Source organism: Sinohyriopsis cumingii, chromosome 18 (genome assembly GCF_028554795.1).
Source record: "Sinohyriopsis cumingii isolate HCF-2022 chromosome 18, ASM2855479v2, whole genome shotgun sequence".
In the NCBI taxonomy this organism is placed as follows: Eukaryota; Metazoa; Mollusca; class Bivalvia; order Unionida; family Unionidae; genus Sinohyriopsis; species Sinohyriopsis cumingii.
The window spans coordinates 1,352,318-1,370,025 of NC_142978.1; the positions used below are offsets into that span (position 1 = coordinate 1,352,318).

At 36.8% G+C, this 17,708-nt stretch overlaps 1 protein-coding gene across 1 annotated transcript in view; it reads right to left on the bottom strand.

The window, feature by feature from the left end:
- LOC149775954 (uncharacterized) overlaps window positions 1–17,708 on the bottom strand; it is a 50,605-nt gene that overhangs the window by 19,828 nt on the left and 13,069 nt on the right. Inside the window, exons 2-5 of the mRNA XM_089942812.1 lie at window positions 5,210–5,391; window positions 4,452–4,560; window positions 1,695–1,805; window positions 349–539 (exon numbers count right to left, since the gene is read on the bottom strand). Coding sequence (XP_089798938.1) covers window positions 349–539; window positions 1,695–1,805; window positions 4,452–4,560; window positions 5,210–5,391 — 593 coding nt within the window. The remainder of the gene's footprint in view (window positions 1–348; window positions 540–1,694; window positions 1,806–4,451; window positions 4,561–5,209; window positions 5,392–17,708) is intronic.

Genomic DNA, 17,708 nt, shown 5'->3' on the forward strand with positions numbered 1-17,708 from the left:
GATCTTATTCAAACATGGTTTACGTTCTCTGCAAAATGACAACCAAATCATGGCAAACAGTTTTGTAAGGGTCAGCCTTCTTCAATGTTAAAAGAAAAGTCATTAATAACAGTGTGTTATAAACATTTTGTATGATATCAGAATTATTTAAGTTCAGGACTTAATAGATAATAATATTTTCGTCTTAAAACTTAAAAAGTCAGGATGGCTTTCCTCTAATTCCTCTATACGGGAAATCGTTTCCCATAGCAAATACGTTTATACCACTCTAAAAGATTTACTCATGATGATGATGAACGCGTTGAATGAAGGTTTGGGTACAAAAATAAACGTGGTCAAGATACTTACCACATCCTCTGTCAAACCTTTGGGTAATTCTTGAGACTGTACACTGGTGTTATACTCAATGATGGTGTCCAATACATAGAATCCGTGTAAGTTCGTCTGATTTGCATAACTCAAGGGAACTGTGTTGTTTTTAGTGACCAGGAATCCGGGCAGCCATTGTGCAACAAAATATTTACTTCCGTTATAATCATCTGAAGCAAACAATACCATACGAGCTGAGGTTACATCACAAACAAATTAAATTTCATCTAATCTGTAATGAAGAAAGGGATCCGATAACTAGATAGTTTGTGTTACATAACTTAAGCAAATGCATACTGCTTTAGCTTTGCTAGCATTCGTCTGTTTTCTTTGACATCCTCTGTATATAACAAAACACTGCATGTATATGATATCGCAAACAGGCCCACAAAATACATACATACATACATACATACATACATACCAAAATCGGTTTCATTATGTCATATATTTATTGTAAATAAATGTGCCTGACTGTTTGTATATACGTGCCATTGATCCGTTGAGTACGTTTCTCCTACTAATTAGCTAATCAAATTCTGCAAAAAATCAAAATTGTCTTTTCAGCATGAACTCCGAAGAAAATCGCTAACAACTGTAGTTATGTCTAAAGAAAAGATTGCCTAAATTGTACGAAAAAATGAAAACGTTTTAATAATCCAAATTTGTACGTTGTATATAGTAATCTATCAAGGTTCATAGTTCTCCCTTTTTGACAGTTTTCGGGTTCAGACAGACAAAAACGGGACAAAACTATTATGTAATGCTGCAACATGTGCTGTCATCTTGATTGGTAAAGAGTCCCAGCGAATCATTCCTAACATGTAGCTTATTGACAGTTATCGATAAATCAACGAATATTAATAAGATATACTGGTTATCCGGAAATTTCAAACTCGCATTTTATGCGTCGTGAAGAATCGTGATCTCGTATGAAGTCACTCACCTCTCAAAATAATGCCATGGTAAGCATATTAAATCATGCTTCAACCTTTATCGAGCATAAATGTTGGAAGAAATTGTTTATATCTCATGAAAATGAATAATATAAAATAATGGAAATCAGAAACAAACAGAATGACTTCTCTAATGGTGTCAATATGAATATTCAGGGTTGTTTTTGTCTCAGTTTTACTTACTAAAAATATCATAATATAGTTTGACTTTTCTGACTTCATCGGCCGGATTGCACTGCAACCAGATGAACGTATGATTCCTGAGGCCTAGAATTATCAGCAAGTTTCCTTACTAATGAGGATGTATAATTTAGATCGTCCCATTCTTTATGCTCTTGTCTAAAAGCTGTTATTTAACTGTTTCTTTACCTTCCTCCAAATCAAAAGATATAAATATAACCGTGTTATTTCTCTCCAGAGTACTGATTCTTTTTGCGACATCCAACATGGCTGCCAATCCAGATCCGTTGTCATCGACCCCTAAGGAAAGAAACTATAGAAAGCATAATGTAACACACGATTGTATGGATAGCCTCTATAAAACTTCTAGTAATCCAATGCAACAACCAACTTTAAGTGATAATTATCGAGCAGAAAATCAATTCAATCTCCAGTAATCATTACAAGAAACGTTGACCCATTTTCTGAATGTTTTTCTCTATTGCAATGTTTATTATTATTTATGTTTCACGAAAGTAAATTTTAAATTTTAATCAACAACTACATAATCTACAGTGTGCCCATGTTTCTTAAAGTCATACGCATGATATGTACATTCTATCCTAGAGGCTCCGGGTGGCCGAGTGGTCTAAGGCTCTCGCCCTTAGAGCTCAGTTATCTCACCTTGGTCGAACACTGGAGCTCTTCCAGCTTGAGTATGTGATAAAGCTCGCCAGTAGATTTACCGTAGGTCCGTGATTGTTACCAGAGTTTTCTCAGGTTCTCCATACTCCAGTTAAACTGGCCGCCATGTATAGCCTCTTATGTGCTGTGACAAAGCATAACGAATAGATATGGTATAAACAATAAATCAAAACAACAGGATATTTGTTATATGGTATCAAAGTTGAGATACGACAATTAGATCACACAAACACTAGATTAATTTTCGGTTCCTTTTTACTGTTTTATATAAAAACAAATTCTTCAAACGTTATTTAGAACCTATTAGTAATGTCTACCGCCTTTAAGCCAGATTTTACTGGGTGAAAGTCACATGGTTTGAGTAGACCTGGAGTGATTGCTCGACTTAAAAATGTATTGTTCATGTATCAGTAATTATCTTGAGGCCCTACAGCCAAAGTCACGTATGAATTGCTGCATTTGTTCACGTGTACAAAACGACAAAGTTAACCTGTTGCGCTGATCCAGTCACATTATCTACTCTATAGCCTTTAATTAGAAACATTAACGTTTTGATTAAACATATTTATTCCTGGTCCCATATGTCCTAGTCAGAAAATTAGTCTGTGTTGGATTTTATATATATATATATATATATATATATATATATATATATATATATATATATATATATATATATATATACCAATGTGGTCATGCACTAAAGAAATAATTTACCTATCTCTGCAAAGCATAACGTATCGGTGACAGTGACCTTCTTTGCTTGCAAGGGTCTGTAAATAACAGAGGTGCGTCCAGTTTTCCAGTCTTATGATTCTTAGCACTCAGAAATAAACATTAAGCATAATATTCAAACAAGGTCAACGAGTAATGAGTTATAGGTAATACACACCTCGTTTATCGACAAGGATATAGTATTTATCAATATATATCCTCTCACAGTATTTCATGCATGTACGAAGGGTATATGATGCCATCATATTCTTTGGGTCACAAGCTAAACGCAGAACGATAACCAAAGCCAGCAAAAGATGCAATAAGTGTCGAAGTGGTCTTTTTTATGCAAATGTGTATTGATAACAGAAATACTTATCATAATCAATTTCTATGTTAGTATCAACAATGCATGAAAATGTAATAAATATCAGTTGAGGGACCAAGATTGGCTTTAATGAACCTTTCTGAAAAGAGGGTGTAGTACTCATTAAGATATATCAGCTCATGACTCTAGGTAGGATAAGTTGTTGTTGTTGTTGTTGTTGTGAGTTTAATGCCAGGTAAAATATTATGTATACAGGGTTCAAAAGGCCAATGAAAGCATAAGCTAAACGAAAACATAACCTACATTAAAAACATAAGAAATGTTGGCCACAAAGATCTTTTGTTACAAGGGCATGATACGAAATGAAAAGCATAATCTTCAAGTTTCATAATTTTAGCATAAACACAGCACAAGAAATATATTTAAAGCAACAAAAAAAGATAACCAAGGTCATTTCAGGGTGAGATATCAGTCACATTCGCATACGTTTGCAATGATGGTCTAATATTTGTTAAAAGGCATCCGTTCATCATGTGTCGTTAGGTATGTAAGATGTGGCAACACATAGGCTGAACGCAACAATCTTAACCAAAACTTTACAAATAATGTACGTGTATGTCAAGACTTTGTCTCATAATGTTCATCCTGTGAAACCATCTCTAAACAAGTGTTAAGGCCAGAGGAAGAAAACGATTGTTTGAACCCAGTGAAGATACACGTATGGGTATGTTTTTATACATGCGCTGTCGATGACAAATACACCGACGCTAACACATGCGTTAGTACAATAGCACTCCTCTACTTCGTAGGGGCGAGCTAAAACTACTTTCCTACGTACTTGTTAATTGCGGAGCAAATAAGTTTGAGAAAGTTTGGTTAGAACATCTACCAACTTATGTGAGAGAACCTATATTGCACAGCACGAGACTATAGTTGGTCTAGTAAAGCTTGTTGTTGTTGAAGTAGTTAATAAGATTAAGTGCCTTTTGAGATAACCCTCTAGGTTAAACATGTTGTTTCCTTAAGATCTTGTAAATATTAATGAGCATGTAGCATGTCATGTTTTATTACATTGTATTAATAACAATGTTTTTTACAAGAAACAGAGTTTGGCCAGAAGCACACTAAATTATTCATCCTATATTGTGTTAATGCAGATAGCCATTCAATGAAATCTGCCACACTTCACGTGTGCATAACGGTCTGTACTAAATTGATACCTGGCGAATTATTGACTGTGTCATAATGTGCACAAATCCCTGCAATTCTGTCCTCGAAAGTCCCAAACCGTTTTCCTTTCAGGATCCCAATAATATTGGACCCAAGTACCTGCAAAGAAACAATGAAATTTATTTTTTCAGGAAATATTATTTCACTAAAACCGATACAAATGACATAAAGAAATCGCCAAAATTTGCATTTCCGATACGAAAGGTAGGTATTTAAGTGTCTACAAGTAAAAGTAGTTGTTCACGCTACGTATTGAGCATTGTGTAAGCTAATTCCAAGTAAGGTCACTTTTTTTAACTAAGCAAGAGAGAAAGGGGGTAAGAGATCTCAAACGCAACGGAACGTATCTCGTGCATTTTCCAATAAACGCAGGAAAAAGTGAAACTTTCGAAATTGGCGTAATATTTCAAATGAATAGAAAATATACGGGTTGATATTAACCCCACGGCTAGTAAGGGTACTCAATCAAAGCAGATTGCCTACAACAGCACGTATCAACTAATTTACATTAAGCCATTACAAATTACAAGGCTACAAGGAAAAAAGAGTGGAAGGAAGGAAGAATGAAAAGAAATGAACAGAGAAATATGCAAACAATGAAACATTTTAAAAATAGATCATTATCGATCAATTGTGTGTGTATCTGATAAACAGACACACGCTCGCGCGCGAGCACACGCAGAGAGTAAGAGAGAGAGACAGAGATAAAGAGAGGGTGAATGTCATAAAACTGAGTGTTGAAACAAACATTATCGGTTGTTGTAAAGTTGTTGAATTCAGTATCAAGTCCAAATCTCCGAAACTCTTGGTAGATGAATGTTCTTGCCAATTCTTTATACGTAGGATTTGTTTCATGATGTCGGATCTTGGAGAAATGCTCTTGTATCGTGGTCCTCATGTAGCTTATGTCGGCTGCATGGCATGTTGTCGCTGTAGAAAGGAAAGACGGGGTAGATATAGAGATACATGTAGCTTATGTCGGCTGCATGGCATTTTGTCACTGTAGAAAGGGAAGACGGGGTAGATATAGAGATACATGTAGCTTATCTCGGCACCATGACATGTTGTCACTGTGGAAAGGAAAGACGGGGCAGATATAGAGAAACATGTAGCTTATGTCGGCTGCATGGCATGTTGTCACTATAGAAAGGAAAGACGGGGTAGATATAGAGATACATGTAGCACATGTCGGCCGCATGACATGTCACTGTAGAAAGGAAAGACGGGGTAGATATAGAGATACATGTAGCTTATGTCGGTTTCATGGCATGTTGTCACTGTAGAAAGGGAATACGGGGTAGATATAGAGATACATGTAGCTTATCTCGGCACCATGACATGTTGTCACTGTGGAAAGGAAAGACGGGGCAGATATAGAAATACATGTAGCTTATGTCGGCTACATGGCATGTAGTCAGTGTAGAAAGGGAAGACGGGGTAGATATAGAAATACATGTAGCACATGTCGGCCGCATGACATGTTGTCACTGTGGAAAGGAAAGACGGGGCAGATATAGAGATACATGTAGCTTATGTCGGCTGCATGGCATGTTGTCACTAGAAAGGAAAGACGGGGTAGATATAGAGATACATGTAGCTTATGTCGGTTGCATGGCATGCTGTCACTGTAGAAAGGGAAGACGGGGTTTATATAGGAATACATGTAGCTTATGTCGGCTGCATGGCATGTTGTCAGTATAGAAAGGAAAGACGGGGTAGATATAGAGATACATGTAGCTTATGTCGGCACCATGACATGTTGTCACTGTGGAAAGGAAAGGAGGGGTAGATATAGAGATACATGTAGCTTATGTCGGCTGCATGGCATGTTGTCACTGTAGAAAGGAAAGACGGGATAGATATAAAGATACATTATTACTACAGGTAGATTGAATGTACTCAGCATTTAGTTATGAAAATGTTTAAATAATAGTGTAAGCATACGTAGATACCTCTAGTACTGAGTATGTTCGTTAGACGTAGCTGAATGGTCTCCCAGTGTGTATGCTCTTTTGACCCTATATGCATGACTTAGTTACATCCTTGTTGAAGTATCTCGATTAGTCCACGAATGTATGGTGACTGATTTGCTCAGCCATGGCGATGGGTACCATAGCTCATAGCTTGTGTATTTGGATTAAAGTCTCAGTATGGGATAGCTTATACGTGAGTAAGTAACTTTTGTGATAATATCTTACTGCGTGTAATTTCGATTCATACTGCACTCATACTCCTGTATGATTTAACGATTGCAGCTCATTCCCTGTTTGGCGTGTATCTGGTACGTACAATCATAAATATAATATGCCTTCATTTATGTCAGAGGAATCTGGCTTAAGTTTTTATTGTGAGGGCATTTAATAACATGGTCGCCAAGAGAGTATGTATGATTCGAACGAATGTTGATTATTACGACTAAGCTCCATCATACGGTGGGGATTCCGCATAGTTGCAGGAGTAATGTGACTAATGAGTGCAAGCAGGTGACATGTGCAACTACCCATGTACCTGACTTCCTTTGTCGATAGGAGGTGAATTAGAATTATCTAACCGGTATGAGTGCCAAGGAAGACACATGAAGTATGGTACTAAACTGAACAACAAATAGGCATTTTTTGTTACTGGAATCTGAAAATAGTTTATTACCAGTAAAAACCTATATTGAACTTAATATTTGTCCCTATATCAACCCTGGCGTTCAACTGTTTTATTTCATAGAAAATATAACCAAGTCTTCTTTGGGGGGGGGGGGGTCTCGTTTACACGGTCATGTAAATTAAAGCAAGAAAATCGTTTGGAGAAAAGATTTGTGAAAAATTACAAATTTGATTGGATGTAAATAATTTCAGGATATAAACGGAAAAATCACTTTGGTGAGTTCTTAATGTAGTGCAATGATAGAACGGTACAATTAAAAGAGAGCTGAATAACGAAATTTGAATCAGATGTATTTATCTCATTCATTTAATATTTTATTATCATCACAATAGATTGTATGGGGGAATAAGTGGATGTGTGTATCATCAGCGTTATATGTCAATAAATGTAATATTATTTGTGTAATTTCCGTTGTTTGTATTCATTCGTTGAGCGACGATCGCCAGTATCAAACATTCGCGCTTCCCTGTCTTAAGTATCTGATTAAGTGTAGTGGAGTTTGTAACACTGTGATCTACCTTATGCTCGTTAATATAACTTATGAAAAAATTCGAAACAGTTAAAAGTAATATTCTCCCATAAATACCTAAATGTTTTTGGCAAGCCTTTAACGACGGGTTGCCTATTTCTTTACTTTTTTCTTCTGAAGCCCGACACTTACTGATTTTGTTTTTAAAATGTATCGGTGAGGATATAGAAGGATGTCTATATGATTACTAGTCATGGCCCCGACAAGATGTTAAGTTATATTTGTTTAAAATATATCTGTTTAGATATTGCAAAGTCTCCCATAATTATGGATTCGTGCTGGTTTAGTTGGTAAAATGTCTGACTCGTAATCTAATGATCGCGGGTTCGATATTCACACAGACCAGCCCTAGTCGACTGCCTCACTATGTGATTTGAAAAATGCACTTAGCTCCTCTTTCCACGGCATGCTATAGCTAATTATGCGTTAAAAATGCTGGTAGAACCAAACAACAAACGCACTTGCAAAGTTGCATCCATAACTTTAACATACCGTCTAGAACCCTGTTTATTTCTAGCAAGCTCATTCAGTTTCCTCAAACTCTATCCATATTTCCGTATTAAAAACATCTTTACAATCTTTCTGTAATAATTTTAAACAAAACTGAAGCAACAAAACATATGTACAAATTCCTTTTTATGATAACGATCTAGGTTAAAACAAAAACAGAGTTATTCAAAGACGTTATCCCTGAAGTTGATGTAGATTTAATGATGACTAATGGTTAGTTTACGTTCTCAATTGAAAGCAAAGTTTTCTTTGGCTAATACGATGGATGATGTGAATGACTTATTATAGATATGCTTTGTTTCCTGTTCCTTATTATATGGTTACTTTATCATATTTTACTTTAGTATTTTGTACCTTTTCCAGGTGAAGGGGCGGCCAGCCTGGCCTTTTGGAGTGATGATTATATTTAATCCTATTTGTATCCTTATTGACTAACGCATTTACGTCTTCCAGCTTAGATACAGTACCGAAGTAGTCGTTTAGAAAATAAACCCGGTAAACATTGTTGTGGAACGTTTTGAAAGGCCTATATGCAATTCAAATTTTTAGACATTTTTGGGGTAACTCTTATCTGCGTATGAGTCAGTTACTTCAATGTTGGAGCATGTACTTTTTAGTACAATTCCTAATACGCCTATATATGTGCAATGATCTTTATGTTGCAGTTAAGAATTCCAACAAGTTTTGCGAATTAAATGACTCTAAAAATCGTGTAAATTGAAAGTATGTTTTTACAAAGTTTGAATAAAAATGGGTTATGGAGAGTCATATGATGCGTGCTATTTTATGCAACCTCCGTATAATCGTATGGTTGCGCAGTTGTTTAAAATATAACTGAACGTGAGTGTGTTTGCGTGAGAAAACAAGACAGATATATGGGAAGAGGTTTTGTAAACAAATATACTATGTATAGTCATAGGACCGCCACTCAAATTTGGCTATATATCTTTACTTTAATCCTCATGTTAGGAATAAACAAACCGCTCCGGTGGCCTAGTGGTTAGAGCGTCCGCCTTGGATGCGGAAGGTTGGTGGGTTCGAGTCATACCAAATACTTACACAAGTGGCACTAACATCTGCCTGGCTTGGCGCTCAACATTAAGAGGTTAGTGTTATGACTGTCCGGCCTGGTATCAGGATAATGTGACAGGGTGGGACATCATGCTACATGTATGTGGCATGATGCCCCAGCGCTAGACACCACTATAAACTGCCACACTGCAGACATTGTAGCAATATGACTGAAAAATTGTTAAAGCTACTTTAAAAATCCAAGTCACATAAACACACACACACACACTCAGGAATAAACAAGAATTACATTAAAGAGCAGAAGAAAGTGGTAGAGATTGCACACGAATTGGAGATATCCACCCTTTCCGTGGTATTTTGCTGTAATTAATTCTTCATGTCCAGAATATTACAAAAACGGTGGATGTTTTGAAAAGCAAATTAAGCAGTAGAAGCAGAAAATAAGAATAGGTAACCAGTTTAATAAGATCAGTTTCAATCCTGATCAACAGAATATCAGCACATGGCCATTCTATGCCCGCATATCAACAATTAGAATGAAACGTGTATATCTGGCCAATATGATTTTCGGATGACATAATTTCGGAGACAAAACCAGAGTTCATTTTAGGCTACGACATAAGAAAGAAAGACATTGCCCAGCACTAATTTAACATATCATTAATGACTCAGTTTTGTTTCCCTCTTTAGGTATTACATTTGTAAATGATCAAATTTACATTGTAGAATGAAATCTACTGAATGAAATAATGAAATGGAATACATTACCTATAAAGGTTAGCGCCTTATATTTAAGCTTGTACACATCTGTACATACGTCTTATTGCAGTGTTATATTGTTCTAAATATCGTCCCTAACCTCCATCCGTCCTGGAGTGTCCTTACAAATATTACATACTGCTGGACTCATCATCCTATCTATCAAAATGATAATTTTCTCATGTGTATATTTATTATTTCTAGAGATCAAAAAACTGTATTATGACATACAGACAATATTATGACAAAATACGGCATGTTTATTTATGCATGCATGTTTATTTGTTTCTACATAGTGTTAAACATTTTACTGTCCATAGACTTGCAAACAAAATATGACTCGACCTTTCGAGGCGGCCGCTTTAACCACTAAGCCACCAGAGCTGTCTCCACTACTACAAACTGCCAGTCTGTACGTTTTTCTTTTGCTTTTCCTGCAAAGCACAGGTGATATATCAGGAATCATTTTCTGACTATGTTGTTTATGTTGTCATACTAATCAACATGAATTCGTTGATCTACAACAGTTTTTTCTGACACCTTTGTACGTAGAGTCATGAAACACGTTATCGGTATCTGTATCTTGCTTGGTTTATACTCATCTCTGGTAAATACATGTATAGTTATCCTCCAGCAACGACCATGAAATGTTCCGATTTAGAATACCTTTTCTGTATGTAGAGTTATGAAACTTAATCTTTGTGTTCCTTGTGTCAATACGCATCATAAACAGGTATAATCATATCGCTGTGACCTACTTTTTACGTTACATCGATTACGCTATTTTGATACATTCAGCCTCTTTCCATGGACCCTGTGGTGTGTAATGTCATGAGCTTTGATGGGTGTTTTTATATAAGGAGTTTCAATCACCTCAATGTCCTGCTAGTACCGTCCAAAAATCCACTTGTTCTAACTTTAGTGAATATGCTGAAGTTTGATTTAGGCACAGTCTAAAAGGCGATAAACATTATTCTGTATAAGTGTTGTTCTTAATTTATACTTTTGTCTAAAAGGTTTAAAACTTGCATATCCTAGTTAAGTGAGAAACACGACACAGCCAAGCTGAGGTTGCTTCACATACTGTGTGGTTCACTTATCCATGACACCTGGACAGTTTCATACATATCATACATAATTCGAAACCTTTAAAACTCAGCAACATCATTTAAAACAATACTTAAGCCTTATAGAAGATGCTTAATACGTAGGCAAACTCTTCACTACTCTTTGGCTTCCTCAATCTGAGAAGCACATAGTCTTTTTCTAAAGCCATTTTTTCATTTTGGATGGTCCACATTAACGTGCAGCACACGAAGAAAATCATCATAACTCCTATTCCGTCAGAAGAGACATCATTTCTTGTGTTATGTCACGCATTTCAGAATACAAGACCTTGCAGAGTAAATGTTTCCGACAATAAATATTCTTACCTACTGTAGCCTTAGTTTCTCTTCCTAAGCTGGCCTTATTTCTGTTTTCCAGTTCACTTTCCATCTGCAAACACAGCATTTGCATTGCTCTTTAACTTGAATGTGCACTCATATTCAACGTTTGCAAACTTCATAATGTAAAGAATGACTAACTTCACAAATATCCAAACGTTGTACTCTTTTCAAACCTGCTTGAAAATTAGGGGTCGGCAAAAGCAGAGCTTGTAGCCGGAGCTATTGCGGATGCGTGACCAAGATTGCTGTCGTTCGTGATTATGCGTAGTTGTTGGCATAAATGGCAAATAATTTCCGAACATGTCATTGTGGGCGAAATTCCAACTCAGGTCCAAGTTAACAAAATCAATATTAAAGCTTAGTCTGCACTCATGGACAAAGAAAGGCTACGTAATACATTTTGTGTACAGAATGACCGTTGCCATTTCACAGTAGATAGCCAAACTGTATGTGAAACAGCGGCGGACAAGCAGCGGCGGGCAAGCAGATAAGTAAAACATGTCATACAAAAAAGTGGAGGTCACACTTTCACAGAATCAGTGAAACTTGTGATCCGCTCAGCGAACGCACACCGGCTCCTCGTGTGGTTAGGTCTTGTATCGAGAGAGAAGAAATAACTGTCCTTGACGGCGTCACAAATGAACCAAGTGATTGTGGCGAAACAAGCTGATTCAGGTGTCACACTGAATTTGTTAGTGGCCCAATTCGCCTAAATGGTCAAAAACGGTGGTATCTTTCCACTTTCGGCGGCAATTCTTGAATAAATCGCCACAACAGCCTGCAGTCGCGTAAGTGCTTTCACTTGGTAGCACCGGATATGCCGGACTTAAAAGCTTACACACAGAAACTGGCGAAAGCATCGACCAAGTACACACACACACACAGGCTGCGAACGACCTGGGGTGGTGTTTTTTTACACTGCTAACTTCGCACAGTCTCACCTCGATATCACTGGCACAAAATAAAGGCCAGGTGCTTCGATTAACACCCAAAAGCTTGAACGCACAGTGCGCCAGACCGACTCAGACTAAGTCAAGAATGATGTTACCTCTCTCCAACTTTACATTTGATAGACAACATAAATTTATATATTTTGCCCGGGTTTCATGCGCGATGAACTAACCGCTAAGAAGTCACGTGCGTTTAATCATTTTTTGCAGAATAAATATGGCCTACTGAGAACTGACAACATCAGATGGAGATAAAACGTCACGCGATTGACAGGATCCATGTCAGGAATTTCATCTGAGATGAATCAGCTACGTAAACACCTGTGTACCCTTCAGTGCCGAGTAGCAAAAACCGTCGACGGGAGAACTCAACAAGGAATAGTGTGTGTGTGTGTGTGTGTGTGTGTGTGTGTGTGTGTGTGTGTGTGTGTGTGTGTGATTGGGATTTTAACGTAGCTTATACAATTTTGCAGTCATATTGCTACGATGTCTGCAGTGTGGCAGTTTATAGTGATGTCCAGCACTGGGGCATCATGCCACAGACATGTAGCACGATGTCCCACCCAGTCACATTATCCTGACAAGAGACCGACCAGTCCTGACACTGACCTCTTAATGCTGAGCGCCAAGCGAGGCAGCTGTTAGTACCATTTTTGTAAGTCTTTGGTATAACTCGGCCGGGGATTGAACCCACGGCCTCCCGTATCCGAGACGGACGCTCTAACCTCTAGGCCACCGGAGCGGTCAACAAGGAACAAAAAGTGATGTGTAATTGTGATGGTGGATGGTGCTTTTCACCGCTTGTGACAAATTACATCTTTATGTTCACTGGCGTTTTCCGGATTAACATGTTGCCACTGATATGTGGGTGTTTATCGATTTTACCATAACTTATAGAAGACCTATCAAGAAGATACCTACTTTGGATGGATTATCACTCGTAATAATTGTACTACAGTATATCTTGCTTGTGGAATAGAAATTTATTTTTTCTTAAGATAGTATGTGCAACCCTCCGCTCAACCGTCTCATCAATTTATGAAGGAAAAACATTTTTACCATGACCGTGATTGAGATTGAAATACATGGGTTAATAGTTCATAACTCTAACCAATTAGATCTTAGAAACATAAAGCACTCATATTATGTTAACCGCGGTGGCTTAAGAACACATATATATCCCTACCCAGTGTGCCAACATTCAGATAACGCTACACACACACACACTATATATATATATATATATATATATATATATATATATATATATATATATATATATATATATATATATATATATCCCTACCCAGTGTGCCAACATACAGATAACGCTATATTATTGACTGGCGTTCTCACCTTATAATAATATACATGTATTTCTTGTGCGCCACTAAAATTCTGCTCACGCCGTTGCAATATGTTCGCTTACAAGCTCTTCTGCTTTAGTTAAACTAGTTCAGCTTGATTCTTCACTCAACATACGTAGTTTCGTAAAGAAAACCTATGTATGATATATCTGGGTTGGGTTTCAGTACATCTACATTTCTGATGTCAAGGTGTCTGACGCCGTTGTTTTGCACTAATTATTCACGAAGTTAAATAAGTAAAACATATTGACATTCAAAGTGATATGGATGTTATTAGATAAATGCAACTTTGATGTTGTAATCTTCCATGATACCCATGATGTTGTAACATTTCATGATACCCATGATGTTGTAATCTTTCATAATACCCATGATGCTGTAACCTTTCATAATACCCATGATGCTGTAACCTTTCATGATACCCATGATACTGTAACCTTTCATGATACCCATGATGTTGTAATCTTTCATAATACCCATGATGCTGTAACCTTTCATAATACCCATGATGTTGTAATCTTTCATAATACCCATGATGTTGTAATCTTTCATAATACCCGTGATGCTGTAACCTTTCATGATACCCATGATATTGTAACCTTTCATGATACCCATGATGTTGTAATCTTTCATAATACCCATGATGCTGTAACCTTTCATAATACCCATGATGTTGTAATCTTTCATAATACCCATGATGTTGTAATCTTTCATAATACCCATGATGTTGTAATCTTTCATAATACCCATGATGTTGTAATATTTCATGACACCCATGATGTAAACTTTCATAATACCCATGATGTTGTAATCTTTCATAATACCCATGATGTTGTAATCTTTCATAATACCCATGATGTTGTAATCTTTCATAATACCCGTGATGCTGTAACCTTTCATGATACCCATGATATTGTAACCTTTCATGATACCCATGATGTTGTAATCTTTCATAATACCCATGATGCTGTAAACTTTCATAATACCCATGATGTTGTAATCTTTCATAATACCCATGATGTTGTAATCTTTCATAATACCCATGATGTTGTAATCTTTCATAATACCCGTGATGCTGTAACCTTTCATGATACCCATGATATTGTAACCTTTCATGATACCCATGATGTTGTAATCTTTCATAATACCCATGATGCTGTAACCTTTCATAATACCCATGATGTTGTAATCTTTCATAATACCCATGATGTTGTAATCTTTCATAATACCCATGATGTTGTAATCTTTCATAATACCCATGATGTTGTAATATTTCATGACACCCATGATGTAAACTTTCATAATACCCATGATGTTGTAATCTTTCATAATACCCATGATATTGTAATCTTTAATAATACCCATATATGTAAACTATATTTGTGATCAGCAAAGTTAGCTTATACTAACATGTTCTCTTTCTGAAGGAAGCTAATGCTGCACTCGCCACTCTTAATTAGGGGAAAATTATTGAATGCGCCATTTCCAGTTTGGTCTAATTTATCAAAATAATATGCGCACAGATCTATACATTGAATATCTTCAATCAATAAAAGGTTTTGTGACAATTTTTCTTTTATATTCCCTCCTTCTCTTCACCCCTCACTATATCACACACACACAGACACACACAAACAGACAACTTCGCGATGTCAGAGAGGGATAGATGAAGATCCTGCACACTCCAGTGAACATATTATTTTATTGCATGTTATTATGTACTGTTTTCCTCGTTTTCTGTATCTTTGTGTAACCATATTGACATTTAACCAGTAAGTTGTAAAAGACATTTCGTTTTCTGTATCTTTGTGTAACCATATTGACATTTAACCAGTAAGTTGTAAAAGATATTTGACCAAAAGAAAATGGTAACATTTTCATGGTCAGTCGTCTTTAGTTTCGAATTGTTATTTAGATATTGAAAATCTACACAAAAGTCTACATAGCATTTGTATATGAATCCTGTACAGCCGCCATTTATTCTTAGTCAACAACAGGGTCGAGATAACAAATACGGTAAAAGTATCAGGTAACGTTCATAAAAGGTCAAGGTTTTATAATACAGCCACTAGTGCACACGTCGCTCGATACCTGCAAATTTTGATATTGGCCTTGCATAGGGAATGCATCAACAAAGTGAACTCTTTTTATATTTTAAAATGAAGGGCCCTGTCTAAACTTTTCAAATCTTCTCCTTCTATTTACTAAACTTTTCAATAGTGCCCACAATAAATAAATAATTTCCTTTTATCCCCTAATGAAGTATGATGGAGAGATTTTCAGGGAACATGAAACACTGCTGTGGATTCAAACAACGTTCGGACTATTCCACTATGGTTGATGTCAAATAAAGTAAATGAAGATTAAACATGTTAAACAACATATGGAACTGAAACGCTTCTTACTGTTTCTTGTTTCTTTCCAGTTGTCACTCGCATCTCCTATACGTTTTCAATCACTTCTTTTAACATAATCCCTAATCAGAGAGTAGTTTATTATTTAAATTGGAATGTTAAAATCTCAGCGGTACCACTCCGGTGGTCTAGTGGTTAGAGCGTCCGCCTCAAATGCGGGAGGTCGTGGGTCCGATCCCCGGCTCAGTCATGCCAAAGACTTACAAAAATGGTACTAACAGCTGCCTCGCTTGGCGCTCAGCATTAAGAGGTTAGTGTTAGGACTGGTCGGCCTGGTGTCAGGATAATGTGACTGGGTGAGACATCATGCTACATGTCTGCGTCATGAGGCCCCAGTACTAGACATCACTATAAACTGTCACAATGCAGACATCGTAGCGACCTGCTTTATCCGAGACGGATGCTCTAACCACCTAGGCCATCCGAGCGGTGCCCTAATCGTGGTAACTTGATATAAATGTCACACAAAGTGTAAATCAACTTGAAAAATGGATAATGCTTCCATGGTCCTTATTCTGCCACCTGTTCACTAAAATTCATCATCATCATCATCATCACCATCAGTCCCTTAGTCTTGAAGACCGTTAGGGCAACGCACAAGATCTAACAACCAGCTTCCTCCATTCCTCTCGATTTTCCGTCTTTCACAGTGAGTCGCTCAATGTCAAGCCTGTCCACTCTCGAATGTTATCTTCCCACCTCTTTCTCTGCCTGCCTCACGTTCTTCTTCCTTGTACAGTGTCTTGAAGGATTGTCTTGGCAAGTCCTGATGATCGTGCAACATGCCCATACCACTGCAGTTTCCGTTTTTTCACTATGATCAGGAGGTCAGCGTGAGGCTCAATGGTTTGTCTTATCCTTTGCCGTATTTCTTTATCGGTCATATGGTCTTTGTATATGACTAAAATTACAGACACTTATCTCAGAGAAATAAATAATGTATCTGTGTTCTCCTGTGACGGGGAGTGGAGCTATGATTGTCGGTGACACTTGGCCTACCAACTTCAGGTGGTCCAAAAAAGCAATATATTGCTTACAACAATGTTTCAAAATCAACGCCTGTTAGTTCCGAAGGCTACAAAAAACAAGAATATTAACATGCTTGATGTTTTGACTCTTACATTGTATAAGAGTCTATGACATTTAAGAGTCTATGTTCTTAAAAAAGTAACAGAAAAGAGTGAAGACAATAAGCTTTGTAAAATTTAATAAATAATTTATTTCCATAAAATACTAAGTGAAAAATAAGAAAACAAACTTATGGTTTTACGAATGAAATCCAAAAATAATCCAAGAATTAAAAAAAAGTCCTGTCAATAGAAAGTCATAAGTGAAATACGGTTCAAATCCCGATGAAAATCCAAAATGGAAGTTGATGACGTCTGTAATACTCAGCGTTGAACTAATGTGTCAACAGTCTTGAATCACATAAAATATTATTCCAGTTTTGAATTCTGCATAAAATTCAGTAAATGTCGTTGTCCAAGAATTATCAGAGCAATTTGCATTTCCAGGGAAAATAATCACTTGAAATTCAATAATTGCGAGAAAATAAAAACTCACCCCAAACTGAACACAAC